Consider the following 21,621-nt stretch of genomic DNA (forward strand, 5'->3'; position numbering starts at 1 on the left):
CACTCATTTTGGCGTGCTTCTCTATTCTCCCTTGCATGGCGGAGATCCTGTTTGTGATGGTTAATCGATTTGGTAACATCGGCAAGAAACTGTGATTTGTTTCATCACCTCTGTCATTCCCCAGTTTATGACAGTGAGGCGGTGACAACAGCAACAACGACCTCCATCTTTGGCTCCGTCGCCGGATCCGGCTCCTACCGAGGTCGCAGCGGCTAGACTTGGTGCTGCCTTGGCTCCAGCCTGCATCTCCGCCGCTTTGTCTTCTTGCTAGCTCTCTCTAGCAGGACAGAAACCGGAAATGCTACTGGGTGAGCGATCGCCCTCGCTCGCCCAGGGCGATCAGATTCACCCCCCCTCCACCCCTCCACCTAGTTTCCTTTTTTGGCACCGCATTACTTTCCTATTTTAGTAAATTTATACATCTAAAGTTTATACACCTAAAGTTTACACATCTAAAGTTTAGAGACCAAAAGTTTATAAGTCAAAAGTTTATATATCCAATTCAGATTTGAATTTGAATTCAAATATTTTTTTATATATAGTATTTCTATACATCTAAAGTTTATACTCCTAAAGTTTATAGACCTAAAGTTTATATACATGTTTCAAATTTGAATTTGAATTATATCCTATTCAAATTTGAATTTGAATTCAAATATTTTCTATATATAGTATTTCTATACATCTAAAGTTTATACACCTAAAGTTTATAGATCCAAAGTTTATAAGTCAAAAGTTTACATACCCGATTCAAATTTGAATTTGAATTCAAATTTGAATTTGAATTCAAATTTTTTATATATAATATTTCTATACATAAATTTTCTAACTTTTGTTTCTTTAAAAAATTTTTGTGGTGTACTGTAGTAGGAAGAGAAGAAGGGGATGAGGAAGGGGAGAAGTGGGAGGCCTATAGGGGCAGGGGGGCAGATCCGATCGCTGGGCGATCGCCCTGGCGATCGATCGCCCATTAGCCCCCCCGGACAGAAACTCCATTCAGCCGTCACAAGGAACTGGCGATTGCGTGTATTGCTGTGTTTGTGTGTAAAATTTTTGTTCTTGTGCTTTTACTATGATGTGCATGTAAAATCTTTATTTTTTGTCCTGTGATTTTGAATGGAGTGATTCAATGAATAAGTAAAAAGTTTATTCACGTATTATTTGGGATAAACTAATTAGGCCCCAGTAACTCCCTCCTTATTGATGCACTCACTATAAGAAATCATCAACCAAGGCTAGCAATAATGCAATTACTACAAGTTAATGCACCATCAATTTTCATTTACATCGACAGTAATACGAATACTACAAGATTTGATCAACCAATCTTGTTCATAATCCAACTACTACAATGTGACATCCCAGCCTAAGGCTTAATAGGATAAATAGAATACTCATATCAACAAGTTGCAACTTCTTTTCCGGAAGCCGATCTCGAAAGAACTCTGAGGTTAAGCGTGCTTAGCTTGGAGCAATTTCGGGATGGGTGACCGATCAGGAAATTCTTCCTGATTGCGCATGAGTGAGGACAAAGTGTGCAGAAAAGGCTTGTGTTGGTCTGTGATGGCAGTCTATGACCTATGAAAGCGCATGAGTGAGGACAAAGTGTGCAGAAAAGGCTTGTGTTGGTCTGTGATGGCAGTCTATGACCTATGAAAGCGGCATGGTATGCATGGCTGGTGTGGACCCGGAGTGGTCACACAGCATGGCACATGCGCTGGCATTGGACACATGGACGTGGCCAAGAGGAAAGGCTTGTGTTGGTCTGTGATCACACAGCATGGCACATGCGCTGGCATTGGACACATGGACGTGGCCAAGAGGGGACGTTCCTGGCCTGGGTTGATCGACAGGGGCGTCGATCTCTCTTAAGGGGGTGAGGGTGTGACATCCCAGCCTAGGGCTTAATAGGATTAATAGAATACTCATATCAATAAGTTGCAACTTCTTTTCCGGAAGCCGGTCTCGACAAAGTGTGCAGAAAAGGCTTGTGTTGGTCTGTGATGGCAATCTATGACCTATGAAAGCGGCCAGATGTAAGCGAGCCCGGTCTGGGAGAGGCGAGACGTTACATACAAGCACGTGCACCATCATTTTTCATTTATGTCGACAGTAACTCGATTACTACAAGATTTCACTAATCATGGTTGTCGTTAATCTAATTACTACAGGCACATGCACCATCAATTTTTATTTACATCGACAGTAATTCGATTACTACAAGATTTGGTCTCAGTTTGTTACACACCATATCATAACTACCTCGATTGGAAACAAAGATAAACCAATTACAATGATTATTTTCAACCGACCACCGATTTTACGGATCTATAATTGATTTACCCCAAATTTAAATAGAACTAATCTAGACAGATAGAACGTGGGCAAACAAACACCAGTTTTTGCGGACTCTGGGCGTGATGTTAATTCGATTACTACAAGATTTGGTCTCAGTTTGTTGCACACCATATCGTAACTACCTTGATTGGAAACAGAGATAAACCAATTACAACGATTATTTTCAACCGACCACCGATTTTACGGATCTATAATTGATTTACCCCAAATTTAAATAGAACTAATCTAGACAGATAGAACGTGGGCAAACAAACACCAGTTTTTGCGGACTCTGGGCGTGGTGTGCGGTGCTTGGAACAATATTCCAGCTATGGTGGATTGCTCTTTCAGCTCCTTGATTGGAAACAGAGATAAACCAATTACAACAATTATTTTCAACCGACCACCGATTTTACGGATCTATAATTGATTTACCCCAAATTTAAATAGAACTAATCTAGACAGATAGAACGTGGGCAAACAAACACCAGTTTTTGCGGACTCTGGGCGTGATGTGCGGTGCTCGGAACAATATTCCAGCTATGGTGGATTGCTCTTTCAGCTATTGGTCATTCTGAGTGTCTGCCTCTCAATGAGCATTCCTTTCACTCCTGGCTGTGTGACAGTCGCAAAAGAATGGCCAAGGAACATCGTCGAGGGTTCGACACCATTGCAACTTTGGTGGCGTGGACGATTTGGAAAAAAAGAAACAATCAGGTCTTCAACCAAAAGAGCAGGACATGGGCGGAAATTGCTATGGACATGACGGGCGAAGCGGACCTTTGGCGGTTGGCTAGAGCCGCGATACCGGCCATGGCGACCCTTATGTCGGGTGGAAGGTCGCCACATTCGTTGGGAGATTAGGCTTTTATTTTCTTCCTCCTCCCCCCTCCTGAATCTTGTCCCTTTCGTGTTTTTTATTTATTCCTTCTTAATACAAAGATGCGCCCCTCGCCTATTCCCAAATATATATATATATTCCGCGCTCTAGCGCTCGGAATAGCGCTACCGAAAAATGATACATATATTTATAAAAATATTATGGAAATGATGTGAGAGATGATGATTGAATATGTTTGGACGCATGTTGATTTGTAGAATTAAATAGATTGTAGATGATATTGCTTGTATGAGGTTGAATATATAATTATTGCTAGTGGATGATGATGTGGCATGGTTGCATGTTAAGTTTTAGAATTAGTGGGTTATAACTTTATAGGAAGTATAGATATAGGATTAAAACAGAGAACTAAAGAAAACACAGAATTTTTATAAGAATGCAAGTACTAAAAAAGATTATTAAAAAAGAAAAAAATTACAGAATAACCGTTTAATTGTACCGTAGAAAAAAACACAACAATTTTAGAAAGGATAAAGACTCAAATCAAACTTTCTATAAGGTTGGGACTTCCATAGAATGAGGTATTCTATAGGATTCAATTTTCACTAGAATTAACTCTTCAATTATCATATTTTGAAAAAAAATAGTTATACTAAGCTTTTAACATATTTCAATCATATAATGTGTTGTTAAAGTTTGGGTACATACTCCCTCCGTCTCAAAATGTATGATGTGTTGAATTGTTTTATAATATTTGATCATTTGTTTTATTCAAAATAAATATATAAATACTATTTATTTGGTTCTGACTTGTTTTATCATCAAAGAAAATATAATCTTAACTTTTAGTTTTATATATTTATACTAAATTTTATATATTTTGGGATAAAAAATTAACGGTCTCGTACATTGGGCTATCCATAATCCAAAAACTATGAAGTAGTTTCTATACTTGCCATATCATATAGACACTGTGTAGAAACTATGTATTCAATGGATGGTGTGTTCAATTAAATTCTCATCCAATCACCTCTCTTCTCTCTCCTTTTATCTATCTATCCCCTTATTATTTTCATTATTGGTTCTTGTGTAGAGATAGTTTCTTGCATGAGAAATGATTTCTTCATCTTTTTACATATCTCCTCGTTAACTCTCTTGCCACATACTTCCTCCTTCCCAAATATAAGTTTATGCACCAAGACCAAGGACAATTTAAATCGCATCAATAAAGACACCATGCACACATTTCTCCCACAATGCATGCATCAATTAAAATCCCATACCAATTACACCCTAGCATACATACATTTTCACATACTATACTACATTAATTATATTCTGATGAAATCCGTATCCATGCAGTTGTATGATGATTAATTTAGAAATTTTGAATTCTATTACATAATGATCAATTTGGGAAGGAGGGAGTAGAATTTTTTACTTATGTGACAATGTATTTAATGCTATGGACACTAGATGACATTATGGAACGAAAGAGAGCATACAGTATATGCATTTGTGGACCAAGACAGGACTACGAAATACTACTCCATTTCAGGTGTGTTTAGTTTTACGCCAAAATAGGAAGTTTGAAGAAATTGGAACAATGTGACAGAAAAGTTGGAAGTTTATGTGTGTAGGAAAGTTCGATGTGACGAAAAAGTTAGAAATTTAAAGAAGAAAATTGGAATCTAATCAGAGCCTTCGTTGGAACTTAGAAATGCATGGCTGAGTATGAGGGTGGTTGGTGTAATAAGAGAAAAAGTTAGGCTGTGTTTAGTTCCACGTCAAAATTAGAAGTTTGAAGAAATTAGAATAATGTGACAGAAAAATTGAAAGTTTATGTGTGTAGGAAAGTTCGATGTGATGAAAAAGTTGAAAGTTTAAAGAAAAAAGTTTGAATATAAACCATGCCTTAAATAAATGAGAGTTGTGGATACTGGATATAACAACCGGACAAGCAGTACCGATACAAAATATAAATTGCTTATTTTTTGAACAGATGGAGTATATTTTAGAACCAATAATGTTAAACAAATCGTTCACGTGATACGTGATGTTCTACCTCTTCCTATTAAAAATACTATATCACCATAATTATTGTGACATCTGTGACGATGCACAGCCAGTACAGTACAGGGTACAGCACCGCCGATATATGGGGAGAATATATTTCCATTTTTGTTCACCTTCGAAACGAACAAATTTGGATAAACCGCTCGAAGAGCGGCATCCGATCGAGCTAACAATGGAGGGTGTCGGTGGCGGCAAGCGCCGCGGGGACGACGGGGCGGAGGCCACGCCGCGGTGGCGCTTCTCCCGGCCGTCGTCGCAGGGCGGGCCCCTGGCGGCCGCCGGCCTCACGAGCATCCGCGCGGTGCTCAACCGCGTCAACTCCTCCGTCGACGCCGCCGCCGCCGGCGGGCCGCGCCCCGTCCTGCGGCTCGGCAACGGCGACCCCACCGCGTCCGCCTGCTACCGCACCGCGCCCGCCGCCGAGGACGCCGTCGTCGACGCGCTCCGCTCCGGGGCGCACAACGGCTACTCCCTAACCGTCGGCGTCCTCTCGGCGCGCCGGTGAGCTGCCCCCCCCCCCCCCCCCCCCCCCTTGCCACACTGTGCTCTGCTTATGTTCTAGTATGTGACTGATCAGAAAAACAGATTTGAATATTTTTATGGGCAACATTTTGCATACTTGGATTTTTTTTAGTATTTTCAACAAATTTAACTGCATAAAGTATGTGTAGTTTGATGTTTTAGCTCTTTTGTTAGAAAACTCTTTGATGTTTTAGCTTATGTTATTTGGTTCCTGTTTTCTTCTCTCTTTAATTATTTTGTGGTTCTAGTTTGAATTCTTTTTTCCATGGAAGATATGTTTGGTACTCCTCATTCACATACTGGTTGCACGACGAAGTTGTAATTACATATTTTTTTCACCTCTTGTTTCCGGTAAGAAGAAAAAAATAGAAAAGGAAACAGTTCTTCAATGTTTATGGTGACTGTCAAATTAAATTTATGATACATCCATGATTTATTTTGGAATTTTCAAACCCGGCATCACAGTGTATTCACCGGATTCCCTGGTTCCCCTGGCACCAAACAATTTCTGGCCGATTGAGCATTTATTTTGTCTGGTGCCTTACCGGTGCTTTCTTGACTTGGACAAATATTCGAGTACATAGGGAGATGCTATTTCAAGAATAGGAAAAAAACAAAAGGTACTTTTGACAAGTTGCTGGGATACCAAACAGGGCCTCAAACCTTCCAAGCTGGAAACTTTGAAATTTACCTGCGAGGTAAATTTAATGGAGAATGGTTCAATATGGAGCTGGAAATTTGATTCCTTTTTATAATAATAATATTTTTACTAAAAGCAAATGGAGGAATAGGATTCCATTTTTGTCATTCTTATCTCTTTTCTATGGATGTAGATATGCTTTGACTCCTAACATTTTGATGAGGAAAGAAAGGGGAATTTGTTGATGTTTTGTTGCACTAAATAACTAACAAAATGTAAATCGGCATGTTTAGAGTGTGGAACAATATTTCAGAAAATTTCAAAGGAAAAAGAAAAGGATCTGCAGTGTTCTAATTGTTTCTTATCCATATAGTAGTACAATTTACCAACTTAGGAATGCATGTTCATATCCTTCTCTCTTATTTTCTTGTGGTGATGGTCATATTGTTCTTAACTAAATAAAAGAATTCTCTGTGCATTTCTTGTAAAAAAAGTACTAAGTCAGGCGCTCATCTGTAAAATATTTTAGCTTCTCTTACTTGCAATACCAGTTTTTTAAAATTCCTGCTTGTCAATACTGCATGATATTTTCCCAAAGATTTCAATCTTGAATGGTGTGTATCTCTCATATTTACTTGTTTAAACTTTAGTGCTATTGCAGAATACCTATCTCGAGATCTTCCTTATGAGCTTTCGGCAAATGATATTTACCTGACCTCCGGATGTGTCCAAGCGATCGAAGTCATGATCTCTGTTTTGGCTCAGCCCGGATCCAACATCTTACTTCCCAAACCCGGCTTTCCATTGTATGAATCACGGACTACATTCAGCAATCTAGAGGTTCGACATTTCGATCTCATTCCAGAGAGAGGCTGGGAGGTAGACCTAGAGGGTGTGCAAGCTATTGCTGATGAGAACACTGTTGCAATTGTCGTGATCAATCCCAGTAACCCTTGTGGAAGCGTGTATTCGTATGATCATTTGGCAAAAGTGAGTATATTTCTTGGACAAGTAAGGTACTGGGTATTTTGTTGTGTGATGCAATTTGCCATTTATGTGCTTTTAACAAACAGATTGCCGAGACCGCCAGGAAACTTGGTTTGCTGATAATTGCTGATGAGGTATATGACCATTTGGCATTTGGGAATAATCCTTTTATACCTATTGGTGTTTTTGGGAAGACCGTCCCAGTGATCACCTTGGGATCTATTTCAAAAAGATGGCTTGTACCTGGTTGGCGACTTGGTTGGATAGCAACATGTGATCCAAATGGCATTTTAAAGGAAGCCAAGGTTAACTCTCGATCTGTGTTCCAACATCCAATGCATATCTTGTTTTGATCCATGACTAGGTTCACTATTGGTTCGCGAAGTTGTATTGTGCTCGTAAATTTGCCTAACAAAGCTGCACATTCTGCCTAAGGGTAAACTGCAGAAGTGCAGATGAATTTGATGCCTCTTTGATTCCAGGCTCCAAAACAGTTTAGCAAATAAGCACACCTGGCTAGGTTTTTTACATTTGTCTAGCCTGATAATTTCTTCTTAGAAATACTTGGTTAATTTGCGTTGGTAGCATAGAATCTAGAATAATGTGTTAGTGCACCATTTTGCGGTGGCTGATAGTATTTTTGTATGCTACCCAGATCTTTCCCTTCCTTTTCTTTTTAGTTGCTGCATGTGCATTCAATTACATTTTGAAGGGGATATTTTGTCATTATATTCCTCACAAAAAAAGGATAATAATTATATTGCACTGGCAATTGGATTTCTTATCTAAAATGTTTCATGACAGGTTAACCAATCAATTGAGAACTATATTAACATCTCAACTGATCCTGCAACGTTTGTTCAGGTATATGTGCCTTTCTTATTTTCACATCCATCATTTATGGCAATATGATTTACAGACATATTCCTCTTTTTCTGGACACAAACTCTCTAACAAGCATGCACATGCATGGCAACATAATTTTTCAGAAAGTGTGTTACATTCTAATATTCTTATTCACAGGGAGCAATCCCTCAAATTATAGCCAACACAAAAGAAGATTACTTCAACAAAATTCTCGATCAATTAAGGAATGCAGCGGATTTATGTTATGATAAAATAAAGGACATCAAGGGCATTACATGTCCACACAAGCCAGAGGGATCAATGTTTGTGATGGTAAGAAAAAGTACAGGCTAACATGCTCTGGATGAACTGGCTCAGTTTTGTATCCTAATCTCAATCATCATCTAATTCATGTCTATCCTTTATTTTTCAGGTAAAATTGGATCTCTCTTACTTGGATGGCTTCCATGATGATATGGACTTCTGCTGCAGGTTGGCAAAAGAGGAGTCTGTGATAGTTTTGCCAGGTACAAATTCCATAAATGTTCAACCTCTTGTATGGTAAAAAAACAGGACGACCATTATTACTTCCATTTAGCAATATAAATCAAAATCCACTATGTGCACAGAAATACTGTACTACAGCCACTCAACGTGTCAACCTGTTTTAAGAATTTTATGGATACATAGTGGAAATACACTGGAACAACTACACATTAATGTCTGCAATGGAGTCATATTGTTAGCAACAACTCCACAAGAGGACCCTAATGCGAAACGAATTGAGCATCTGATTAGTTTCATTATGCTTCTTCCATTATTATAACAGAGACATCATGGTAAATTGCGAGACACAGTTGCATTGTTTTTTTTTTCATAGCAGCCTTTGCGTTTCAAACATTGTCTTGAACTTGATTATCATATGGCATGCCTTCCTATTATATCTCAGCCATTTTGTCATTGCTTTAACATATAGTGTAAGTATACTAAACAATGTTAGTTAGAATGCAATTTCACCATTCACCAATTTCCTAATGATAATGTGTAGTACACTAGTAGGTATATTCTACAACCTTACATGGAAAGGCAACACAAATAAAGGTTAAGAAACTTGCAAGAATTAGGCTAACATTTACCTCTGTTGTATTTATTTGTACTGAACTTTATTTCTCTTAATGCAACGATACACAAACCTTTTGCGTATTACCGAAAATAAAGGTTAAGATAAGACACAGCGTGAAAAGGAGTTTAATTTGTCCAGATGGCACGCCTTTTCTTGTTCTTGGCTACTCAATTCTGCCCCAATGCACATGAGTATTTCTCAGGAGAAAAAAAAATATTTTACAGGGAGTGCATTAGGATTGAAGAATTGGGTTCGCATCACTTTCGCCATCGATATACCATCTCTTGTGGATGCCTTTGAAAGGATAAAATCTTTCTGCCAGAGGCATGGCAAACTGGAAACCTAAGCACAAAGGTGTTGAGATATTTCATTATTGTGGTGCATCGGCAACTACGCGTTGGGGCACCCAAATGTTGTTCTTAATAATCTGTTGCTGTGACCAAGATGATCATTTACCTTGTCAAACATGTATATCGTATTCTTCCGGCAGGTGAACTCAAACCTATCTTGTATTTGTAATGTATTAATTGTCGGGAAATGCTGTAATCTATAACTGTAAGTCATTCTTGGTTACAGTTGATTTGAATACGTCAGCCTGTATACGACACATTTGTGTAGGACTAAATGGGTGTGTGCGCATGTGCATCTGATTTGAGCAAACCAATTCAAATTAGTTACTTATGGGTTTTTTTTTCATTGTGTCTATCTTTAGAAGTTAGTTTTTGAGTAAATTTCACAAAAAACTATAAGTACTTAGATCAAAATATCGTAAAACTACATATTTAACACAAGATTTATCATAAAACTACATATATAAGGCCAAGTATCATAAAACTGTAGATTTAATACTCAAGTTATTACAAAACTGTATATTTTACAGTTGAATTCATGTCACTGCTATTATGTTAGAGTTATAAATATTGTAGTTTTGTACTTAACTTGGTGTAGTCATGCAGAACATGTAATTTGTCATCATTTTATTCCTAAACCTATATTTTTATGATATTTCATCTTAAATTTGTAGTTTTGTGATAGTTTGGTAAAAGTACATTTAGTTTTTGTGAAATTTACTCTTAATTTTTGGATATCCCTATAATTTAACAAGATGTGGATTATATATTATAAAAGTATTTATCATAGTGGAAAAAATAAAAATTTTATGGTGTTAAACTATATGAATTTATAGTGGTTGATGATTAAACATTCTAATATTTAACTATATAGCAGTAGAGTATATGTTAAATATACTATTATAAATTAACTATTATAAATTTGAAGTTTGGAGTTGAGAAAAAAAACTAGGCCTAAGTGGAAACTAGAAACAAGCTGAAACTTCGACCCTGTTTTGTTTCCAAAACAAATACTTTTCACCCATCACATTGAATATTTGGACACATGCATGGAGTATTAAATGTAGAAAAAAATCAATTACACAGTTTGCGTGTAAATTGCGAGACGAATCTTTTAAGCCTAATTGCGCCATGATTTAACAATGTGGTGTTACAGTAAATATTTGCTAATGACGGATTAATTAGGCTTAATAAATTCATCTCGCGGTTTACTGGCGGAATCTGTAATTTGTTTTGTTATTAGGCAACATTTAATACTTCAAATATATGTGTCCGTATATCCGATGTAACACCCCAAAACAAAAATTTTTGCCATCTAAACCGGGCCTTCGTTTAAATTAGAACAACAACCAATTTGTGGAGGGATCTCTTGTCTCCTTGTCTTATTTGATTGTCGCATTTATATTTGTGTAATTTATATTCCTAAAGACATACTTGAGATCATATCACCCTAGGATTGCAAAACTTTGACATAGGAGTGTGATTTACTTTCCTAGAGAATTAATTGAGCCACTATCACCCTAGGTTTGCAAAACATAACTTAGTTGCTTAGTTAGACTTAACCCTCACCAAGCCTAGCAACTTAGGTTAGTTTTGATTAGGTGCCATTTAGTTTTAAAATCGCCTATTCACTCCCCTCTAGTCGACATCTCGATCCTACAATTTGTTCGTATCTTAAATTTTGTTGGAGATAAGAGTCGTGTCCGGCAAGGAACTGTCATATATCTCGGGTATAAATATAACCCGATCCCATGTAATTAACAATGACAGTTCAATAACACTTTCGGTGTATCGCCACCCTTTTTTATTTTTATTGTTTCAACGAGTTCTTGCTTTTGGGTTGAGCTGCATCGATTTCGATCTTCAACAAGAGGTAAAACTTGTCATGGCGGCTTGCGTTCTTGGGATTAGTGCTTACATCTTTATGACACTCTAATCTTGGTTATGTAAATCGTCGAGTTATCGTATATGCTATATAATTTCTATCAATATCGTTGTCTAACACTAAATCGGTTAACATCTACGGTTAGAAGGCCGCTGATGGGGTTAGACAGCAACATTGATATTTACCATCTCGCAGAGGTTTTCATCAACTTGTGTAGATATTATATTTGTCCCTATGCTTAATGCTGCATCGAGTTCGACCTACTAAGTAATATCTATAGCTATAATTCTAACTTGTTTTATAATTATCAATAGAGATAGTATCGGAGTTTCAGCCGATCTTACCTGATTTAGCTACTTTGCTCTCTACATGACTACTCAATATGCTAAATCTGCCCTTTATATTAAGATTTTATTGCATTAAAATATATTAGGCCTATTGTCTGGTATAGTCTATCTGCTTTTAATATCCTAATATAGAGTGGTATTGGAGTACTAGTCGATACGTGTTAAATCTGTTTCATCGGCTATGTTATAAATATATATATGATCTTCGTCTTAAAGTACTTTTAAGCATAAGTGATTTATACTGTCTCGGCTTGCTGTCCGATCTATCCCAATCATTTGGCTTAAATATACTTCTAGAAGTAGATTATATATTATTGATATCTACAGCCGATCGAGCAGATTTAACTTTATTTTGTTTAATTCTTCATTGCCGATCTAATGCCAATAACGTTGGCTCAATAATTAACGATATGTCATCAGCCTTTAGCCGATTGGCTATCGTTTATTGATTTAACCTTGTTTTCTTGTTTTTCTTTCTTGTTGATTGCAGAATCAAATCAACTGGCACGTTTTTGAACCCGAAAGCAAGATTTAGGACCTGCACTAGAGTTAAGCAGATCTCTCATACTAGTATGTGTTTTTCGCATGAACAGCAGGCTGACGAAGGAGTCTGTCCGTGGGAACATGGTCGCCGCCATGAGCGTGCCCGTGCCGTCGAGCCACTGGAGCTTGTCGGCGTCACCGAGCGCGCGGAGATGCACAGGAGCAAGGTGAAGCTGTCCGGCGTCTTGCACATGGGCTTCAAGCCCGACAAGTGGTCAGTTTGCCCGCCTGCCTGCCTGCCTGCCCAAGATCATCTCGTCCTCGCTAACTCTCCGCGCGCGTTTGTGTGCGCGGAGACGGCGCGTGCTTGCAAGGGCTAACAGTGTTTCTTTTCTTTTCTTTTTTGTCTCGTGGATGCCGCAGCAAGACGGCGCTGCGGATGGCGCTGGCGCGGATCAAGCTGCTGAGGAACCGCAAGGAGGTACAGGTGCGGTAGATGCGTCGAGAGGTCGCGCAGCTGCTCGAGGCCGACCAGGACCGGTTGTCGCCTTGCACCGGTTGTCGAAGGCGAGCGCCCCGGGGGTGAAGGACCTGACGTGACGGTCGTGCGCGACGCGGAAACGATGGCGCAGGTCGCCGGTGAGCGCGGAGAAGACAGCCACGCCGCCGTCGCGCCTGCCGGGCCTCTCCCGCGCGGCGACGAAGAGCGCACGGCGCCACTCCTCCATCACCCGGTTCTACACGCGCACGGCGCCGCCGTCGGACGCGGCGCGGACGGCCATCTCGTCGCCCGCGGCGCTCCCCGCCACGGACGCCGCCAGCCGCAGCCCCCACGTTGGCCACGTCGGCCGCGCTGCCCCTGCCGCAGCCGAGCGCCTGCAGCACCTGCCTCCGCGTGGTGTTCCCGGTCCCCGCGGCGGCAAGGACGTGCCCCGTGAGCGGCAGGCAGAAGGCGCGCTGCGCCGCGGCCAGCTGCTACCGACGGCGACCCCTCTCCTGCCGCTCCTCTCCCTCGCCGCCGCGCCGCGCGCCGCTACTCTCCGCCGCCGAGCTCGCCATCGCGCCGGCCGTCTCTCCCCCTCTCCCGCTACCGCCGCCCCTGCTTCGATGCCGGCCGCCTCACGCCGAGTCTGCCGCCGTGCCTGCTAGAGAGAAGGAGAGAAGAGAAGAGAAAAGGAAAAGCAAGAAAGGAGAGTTATGGGGCCTACACCATCGCTTACATGTGGGCCCTGTATATTTATTTTTTTAATTTTTCTAACTAGAATGACACGTCAGTAAAACCGGACATAAATACTGCCATGGGATCTCCCTTGCACGGTTTGAGTGAGTTTAGAAGTGAACATTTTTGATTTTGTAGTTAAGGGACCTCAAAAAAACTCTCGCTGTTATATTGAGTGACCTCTGGTGAACTTATTCCTTCACTAACTACTATACCTGCTCTAAAACAAACATTTCACTTAATGTATAATAGACATCGGCAATCAACTTTATTTGACACCTATGTCATTTGTTTATTGGTCTATCAGCTATTGCCAAATTTAAATTTTAAACTTGATTTTAAGTTTTAGTGTAGTTTGTTTTTAACATTAGCTCTTATAAATCATACAAATATAAATATGTAAGTTTTACTCATAAATTATTTATAATTGCCTTGCTTAATTTACGCCTTATTAGCCATAGAGCAAAACGATGTGAGGCTAAATAGCAAATGGGAAAACGAATTGAGAATTTAGGCTATTCGATAGTGCTAAAAATGAAGATTAAGTATGGGTGCATAAAACAAAAATACAATCAACACATGATTAATTAATTAAATTTAAATTTTTTTAATCTTGAAAACATATTTATATAATATTTTATAGTAATTTCTATATAAATTTACGTATGAAATGCACTGTATGAAATGCACAGTTTAACAGAGTGAAAAATATGCTAATAAAAAGGAGGCCTAGTAGTACCATTCTTAATTCCTCTATCGAGCTTTATTTCCTTCAACCACTCCACACTGTGAGAGTGTGAGTTAACGATCCTCATCAGTTCCTCACCAACCACCCTTCCACCCTCCGAAACGGTTCAAACTCCCCCTCACCGACTTGCCGGACCCACTCCTCAGTCCTCCACATGACCCCACCTGTCATCCACATCACCGCAATTCATTCTGACACCTGGAAAAGCACCACCGCTTGCCGTGTGGCCGTGTCCCGTTTCCCCAACGGCTATATTCCCGCACGTACGCACACTGACACGTGGGCCCCATAAAAATCTCCCCCACCCGCTCTCGCTTTCCCACCTCCTTAAACCCCAACCCAACCTTCTCCAATACGCCAAATACACCTTCCAAATCCAACGCCGACCAAAGCACGCGGCGAGGCAAATCGACGAACACATGGCGGCCATGGCCATGGACCACGACCACGACCACGCCTCGTCGCCGGCGCCGCCCGCGAGGCTCCCCGCGCCGCCGTACCACCACTCCCCTTCTGCTGCTGCTGCTGCGGCGGTGGAGGAGGTCGCGACGCCGCCGCGGAAGTCCGCGGCGGGGGCGGGGGCGCAGAGGTCGTCGCCCATGCCGTCGCCGCTGCAGCTGTCGGGGTGCTCGCTGCAGGAGCTCCTCCTGATGTCCCCGCCGCCCGGGTCGGCGCGCCGCAACTGGTCGCGGCATCGCGGGGCTGGGTTGGACGAGAGCCTGGAGATGGTGGCGGCGCCGGCGGCGGGGACGCCGCCGAGGCGGAGGCGGCGCGTGGCCGCGGAGCAGTGCGCGGCGCCCGCGGTGGCGTCGCCGAGGAACGGGCGGAGGGCGAGGCGGAGGCTGGAGAAGGAGATCGAGGTGGAGGACGACGCCGCGCGGAGGGCACGCAGGAGGAAGTCCACCCGGGCGGCGGCGACCAAGGCCGCGCCTGCGGCCGCGGACAAGGTGGCAACGGCGGCGGCGGATAAGGAGGATACGAGCATGGCGTTGGTGCTGGCTAGCACCGATGCGATACGAGGTTAGCGAAGCCATCTCTTGTTGGTTCTTATTGGTTTGGGGCTAATTTTTGCCTCGAGAAAATCACTGCTCCAGATGCTCTCTTTTGCTCTTGCTCTCGTTGTGTATGGGGAATTGCCTCCTCGAGTTCGTGTCTAATCGGATCTCGATTTGTGGCGCAGGTGCTGATGCCCTCGAGCAGTCTGGGTGGGAAGATCTCTGGGAAAGGATCGTCGACTTGGTGATGTGGAAGAATGTGGCGAAATCGGCACTCTGGTTTGGGTTGGGATCCATGTTCTTCTTCTCCTGCTCCTTTTCAAGGGAGATCACCTTCAGGTTTGCGCAATCTGATCCCCTTCTACCTGGATTTCCTGCTTTGCAGTTCATTTCGTTCTTTTGATCATGTACTGTTACTGAGTTTCGGCTTTCGGGTGATGATCTGCAGCCCAATCTCGGCGCTTTGTCACTTGGGTGTGATGGTCTTGGGCTTAGCCTTCTTCAAAGATTCCATTCCTCAGAGGTATGACAGTATGAGCCAGTGGCAATCTGTTTGTAAACCCATTTCAATCAAGGCAATCAATCTGAGTTCTCATCTGCAGCAGGCAGCAGGTAGAGAGGGGAAGGAGCTTCAGATTGACTGAAGATGATGTGCTTCGTGCTGCACGAGCCGTGTTGCCAGTTGCAAACTCCATGATATCAACTGCACAAGTGATCTTCTCTGGTGAACCATCGATGACTCTCAAAGTAAGCATGTACCGAATTTGATGACATTCTTTTGGCACACAAACGGTCCCCTGAGTAATACAGAAGTCTATTGTTGCCGAATCTTAGGTATTACCTGCTCTTCTGTTTGGTGCTAAATACGGTAGTCTGGTTACAGTATGGAGACTTCTGGCCACAGGTACGATTGTATACACAAAGAAGAATATCAATGTTTAGGGTGACTGCTCTGCTGAAGCTTGTTGTGTTTAATGGAACTTTGCAGGGTTTTTCACCAGCTTTACACTCCCAAAGCTTTATAGCTGCTATTCAAGCCAAATTCATAAGAGAGGTATGATTTACTTGTTTCTATTGAGTTAACCTTCTCCGTGCTATATGTCAATTGTTCAGGGCGCTAGGCTAAATTTCCTCCTCTTTTTAGTTGAAATTTTGAGAGATCGGGCTCTAGAAGCATGGAAGTCTTGTCCCCGCAAGAAACTCGTTGCGGGTACAGCAGTGACAATGTGCTGGAACATGTTCAGTGTGAAGACCCGCATCATTGCAGGTATCTATGCTGATATGGTTTATACTGTTGGAATAACTTTATAACCATTGTACTTTTCATGAAAAATGTTATGTATCCACTAGGTACTGGTAAAAGTATTTTCGATACAGTGTTTGGTCACATCTGTAAGGAGACCATTTTTATGAACTGGCTAGGAACCTACTGAAAAATTTCAAGTAGAAAGATGGTTCTTCTTTATATGTTGACTGTCTCAGACCGGCCACCAGCATGTATCCTGTTGCAAAGATTATACTTGGGCTATACAATAAGAGTAGCAAAGCAGGAGTGTTGTGTTTGGAAGCCTAACTTAAAGATCATATAAACCAACCCAAGAACCCATAGTGAGAAACATAATGGAATATTGAGACCATTGATTTCTATAAGTAGGTAATGCATTGTGCGTGATACAAAAAATATTTTCTTTGGAAGTATTTGGTGTTGCCTCTAAATTGTGATGAAAAACTGTCTGGTTTGGAGAAAAATAATAGCCTCCTACTTGTACTTTCTCTTTTACTTGCACCACTTGAAATCAACATGAGCTGCAATGAAGAGTTGCTATTATTTGATAAAAAACTCATGCTTTGAAGATAACTAGTAGGGTGGCCCGCGCAATTGCGCGGCTAGCATCCATAGAAAAATATTTATTTTTCTCTAAAAAATTATTTAAATTTTTACACATGATTTTTATAAAATTTATTATATCATCATCTCATTGTTGTAGGATTTTCAAAATCAAACTTTATCATCACCGGGTTTTTAATTTTATAGTTTTATAAAGTCACACAACTGACACCCCCTTTACTTGTTGCTCAGCCCGCCACGGCTTATATTCATCTTCCCTGCGACCTTTAAAAATCGGACAATAGAGTTTTAGAGTTTATTGTCTCATCGGATTTCGTTTTTTAGTTTCTAGAGATCCCATCAAATGTGGCCACCTTACATCTTTATGACCCGATCCTGCCCGCTCCCCCTATTATCATTGTTAGTTAAAAAATGAACCTGATCATCGTTGCGGTCCCTTTTTTACTCTATAAAAGTCCTATCAACTATCACGACCCTACTCCTTTATGGCCCACTCGCCATCCCTCCTATTTATATTATTGGGATTCTAAAAATCAAACCTAATCGTCATTAGGGTTCTATTTCATAGTTTTCTGGACCACCCTACTCCTTTACGGTTCATATAAAAGTATATTTTAATTTCGTATACAACTTTTTCTTTTTCTATAAGCTTAGATTTCATATACAACTCTTAACTCTATTTATACAGATACAATTATATTTTACATACAGCTATATCAGTCAATATATGTTGTTATTATCTAAACCCATCATGATGTAACGATTAAAATATTTTTTCTCTGATTAATTGATGTGAGAATTTCTAGCCTACACAATGAACGAACGTAATGTCTTCTTTAATACACAGTAAATTAACACTTGGCAACAAATGCTATGTTACTGGTAGTAATATGTGATTATACATGTGTAGTTATGCCCGCATGTACCTTTCCAGTTCTGCTGTGCATGCAAACTTCTTTATTTTTTCTTTCCCAAATCGGACACCATACGGAAATACTATCAGGACTCCAATATACGTAAATGCATATGCTGCTAACCAATACAGAGAGATGGAATATCCTTTTCCTAGTTGAATACAAATTCTATTTCATAACTATATAAGTTATGAATTGATCTACACCGTTATAATTTGGACCCACCACGATCTAACGGTGTAGATATTTCTCTTTTTCTACCGCGAACGTGGTGCCTCCTTTCAAGGCTGTTTTAATAATATAATAGATAGATTGAGCTGATATGCAATGTATAATGTAGCATATATGTGTTTTATTTGGGTGATCGGTTTTTCTTGTGTTTCATACAGCGTAGCAAATTATTCGTTTTTTAAGTTTTCATTATGATCTGAACAGCCTTAGCAGATATGCACAACATGCCTTTCTAATTTAAATATGAGACTAACATGGATCTATTTCTTTATCTGCAGCTTTCATTTCGGTAGTAATCCTGCGGTATAATCAGAAGTATCGCAAGGCTGTGGTGAATGCAGGAGCTGAAAGCTGTCAAGATGAACAAGAGCAGAAAATGGAGATAGAAGAATCATAAATATGATCATTTCTCTGTAATGATCTGCTGTTCCATGTCTAGTGGTTCTACTATTTCTTTTCTTTCTCCCGTAAGAGAGGTTGGAACATGTCAGGTCTCTCGAATGCTTCTATTATAGTGAAGCAATCAGCGCCAGCGCAGTGCTGTTGTATGTATGCTGGTAAATAAATTTCAAGTATCTGCTATGTTTGCGCGGCTTAATCTCAATTCTCATGTAGTCAGTTTGCGCTAAGGCTCCGTTCGACTGAGCGTTTGCATGAGCTAATCTGCTACACGAGTAAGCCTGCTAATAAATGGATATAGTGGGTTGGATTTCAGTGTGGGTTAGCTTTGGGCGGGTGGAAATGGGTTGGTGCACCTGATGGACTGGACTGGTTTGGATGGAGATGGGAAATGGTTTGGATTGTTTGGTTTTGGCTGCAAAAGTTTGGTTCCAGATTAGATTCAACCCATGGGTATCCACTGGATTGGCCCAATCCCATCGTTTCCCCGAGAAGTCGACAACCACATCGCCGCCATCGCTAGCTCGACTTCGTCGCCAGTGGCTTGCTACCTTCCTCTCCCTCCTCCGGCAAACCTTCTCCCTTCACAAAGTCCCCAAAAAATTCGGCCATGGCTCCGGCTCTTCTTGGCTGTCTGCGGCAACAGCGGCGGCTATTGAATAGTCCCACATTCTTTTGGATTAAATAGAAAAAATGCCCGTGCGTTACAATGGGTGAAAGCTATTTTAATTGTATTATTGTTAGATTTTTTTCCTAATAAGAATGTAGAGAGATTGAGAGACAGTGCCTTGGAAATCTCAAAGAAGTTTGAAACAATGAGGTTCGACCCCTTGCTAGAATTCCTGCAAAATATGGAGGATTTTTTCGTTATCATTTGAATTATCTTTGAAGCAATCCTATAATCCTATACTCATGTAGGAATTATTTCTTTGGATTGAATTTCTCCATTTTTTTTTAAAACAAAACTTCCATCCATAAGGGCTCACCGTATATGACTTCAGCATCATGCCTTACAATTACTTCCTCCATTCTAAAATAAACCAACTAGGTTAGGTGTGACAAGTTTAAATAAACCAACTAGGTTACATGGGATATAACTTGGTATAATGAAACTGGACAAAAACCTGTCAGAATTCGTTGTACTAAATTCTATTTTTTTATAGCTAGGTTGGTTTATTTTGATATGGAGAGAGTATACGGAAAAGTTGGGAAGCCTGAGAGTGACCGTGTGAGACAGTTGTTGCCCTGTTTCCATGTATATAAAAAAGAGACTGAAGCGTATATTTACGTTGCAAGATAGGGTTAAGAGGAAATAATTAGTTATGACTTCATCCATTTCAAAATTATATCAATTTAGTTTAGTATAGGGTGAATAGCTAATTTAGTCCTTCAAGTTTCATCGAAGGCTCAATTTGGTCCTTCACGTTTCATTTTGTCCACATAACTCCTCTAAATATTTGTTTTGGTTTAAAATTATCCTTGGGTCCATTTAATATGCCATATGGCTATTTGTAGTCAATATCTCTATTAGAAAATATCCCTTTTGCCCTTAATTTGTATTTAGCTATGTACTAGATAGAAAAGAGAAAACCAAGATGAATAAACAACATTGCAGATGTACTTCCCATTATTTCAACATGTGCACATAAAACTTAAGCAATTGCTATCATATACACTTGCTAGTACATAATTTGTTTTCATTTTACATAATTTACTATGCATTATCTATAAAAAAATCAAGCATGCAATTTTCTCTTATATATGTGAATGATGAGGGTATAAGTGTCATTTATCAAGAGAGTTGTTGGTTTAAGAATGAGTTTGAACTAAAATGAAAATTTAAAGGACTAATATAGATAGATTGAAACATCAAGAACTAAACTGAGCCTTAGATAAAACTTGGAGGACTACTTTGACTATTCACCCTTTAGTATACTATACACAAAAAATCTAGTACTATAAATCTGCATAGGGAAGCATATCTAAATTTATAATACTAGATTATATCTAACCTCGTACTAGGATACTATTTGGAGATAGTACATACATTAATAATATTCACTTGTCCGAGAGATTTTTTAAAGAAGACTTGTCCAAGATAAGCTAACCAAAGTATGTCATTGTTTTTCCTTTTTCTTTTCCTCTCTTATTTTGTTTTTGTTTTGGAATTAAAAGGCAACTTGCCAGTTCCAGGCCTCCAGGGTATTGCCATGAGGTACAAGGTTCTCAGTTCTCTCACACACACGCCATGTGTGCAGGAAGCAGGGAGCTAACGGGTGCACTTCCACTGGATTGGAACAAATAAGATTAACGAACGAGATGCACCGTCCACGGGAGCGCCGCCAAAAGTCTTATGGGAACCAGTCTTAATTACGTGTCACTGTCTTGCATCACGGTTCACCGATAAGGGTCCGTCATCTTTATCTGGCTAGTCATTTGGTCCACAATCAGAGCAATTTTGTATTGCAAACAATTTTTAAGAGTAAAAAGATTCCTTCAGATAGCTATTGCTGCCGCAAACGCCGACGGAGACGCCCATACCACAAGATCAGGAACAAACGGCTAAAGATTGCCATGACTCTGTAGCAAATGTACCGCGACGAAAAAACTTTTCTGACTACTACTATTGCTTATACTATATTGATCGTTCGGAGCCGTTAGATCACATAATGAATGGCCATGATTGTTCTGATGCAGGGAGGAACGGAGAGGTGCCGTGTGACCTCGCAAATTCGCATTGTAGCAACTACACCAATAAACACCTACAGTATGTCACCTCACCTCCCTAATTCTATATCATTCTAATATTCTATGTGCAATTCCCCCAAA

At 40.4% G+C, this 21,621-nt stretch overlaps 2 protein-coding genes and 1 long non-coding RNA gene across 4 annotated transcripts; all 3 read left to right on the top strand.

The window, feature by feature from the left end:
- The first annotated feature begins 5,376 nt into the window (after positions 1–5,376).
- Positions 5,377–10,068, top strand: LOC4329101 (nicotianamine aminotransferase 1-like). Its single transcript, XM_015767876.3, has 7 exons — positions 5,377–5,755; positions 7,067–7,406; positions 7,490–7,708; positions 8,208–8,267; positions 8,427–8,582; positions 8,683–8,776; positions 9,597–10,068. The coding sequence occupies exons 1-7, from the start codon at positions 5,427–5,429 to the stop codon at positions 9,716–9,718; spliced, it is 1,320 nt and encodes a 439-aa protein (XP_015623362.2). The 5' UTR covers positions 5,377–5,426; the 3' UTR covers positions 9,719–10,068.
- A 604-nt stretch (positions 10,069–10,672) lies between these two features.
- LOC136355342 (uncharacterized) lies at positions 10,673–13,868 on the top strand. Its single transcript, XR_010739540.1, has 2 exons — positions 10,673–12,711; positions 12,861–13,868. It is a non-coding gene; the product is annotated as an uncharacterized lncRNA (long non-coding RNA).
- An 892-nt stretch (positions 13,869–14,760) lies between these two features.
- LOC4329102 (reticulon-like protein B17) lies at positions 14,761–18,991 on the top strand. 2 transcript variants are annotated; one of them, XM_015768422.3, is made up of 8 exons: positions 14,761–15,424; positions 15,585–15,738; positions 15,848–15,922; positions 16,002–16,146; positions 16,234–16,303; positions 16,388–16,453; positions 16,544–16,666; positions 18,672–18,991. In XM_015768422.3, exons 1-8 carry the CDS (start codon positions 14,824–14,826, stop codon positions 18,788–18,790), a joined length of 1,353 nt encoding a protein of 450 aa, XP_015623908.1. In that variant the 5' UTR covers positions 14,761–14,823; the 3' UTR covers positions 18,791–18,991. The 2 variants fall into 2 exon arrangements, with proteins under 2 accessions (XP_015623908.1, XP_015623910.1); XM_015768424.3 differs by having other exon boundaries at positions 16,005–16,146.
- Positions 18,992–21,621: the final 2,630 nt, after the last annotated feature.

This window comes from Oryza sativa, chromosome 2 (assembly GCF_034140825.1).
Source record: "Oryza sativa Japonica Group chromosome 2, ASM3414082v1".
Taxonomy (NCBI): Eukaryota; Viridiplantae; Streptophyta; class Magnoliopsida; order Poales; family Poaceae; genus Oryza; species Oryza sativa.

Coding starts and splice junctions, on each gene's coding strand:
- LOC4329101 (XM_015767876.3), top strand. CDS start 5,427: ATGGAGGGTGTCGGTGGCGGCAAGCGCCGCGGGGACGACGGGGCGGAG. Junction 5,756..7,066: donor GGCGTCCTCTCGGCGCGCCG/GTGAGCTGCCCC, acceptor TTTAAACTTTAG/TGCTATTGCAGAATACCTAT. Junction 7,407..7,489: donor CGTATGATCATTTGGCAAAA/GTGAGTATATTT, acceptor TTTAACAAACAG/ATTGCCGAGACCGCCAGGAA.
- LOC4329102 (XM_015768422.3), top strand. CDS start 14,824: ATGGCGGCCATGGCCATGGACCACGACCACGACCACGCCTCGTCGCCG. Junction 15,923..16,001: donor AAAGATTCCATTCCTCAGAG/GTATGACAGTAT, acceptor TCTCATCTGCAG/CAGGCAGCAGGTAGAGAGGG. Junction 16,454..16,543: donor AAGCCAAATTCATAAGAGAG/GTATGATTTACT, acceptor TCCTCTTTTTAG/TTGAAATTTTGAGAGATCGG.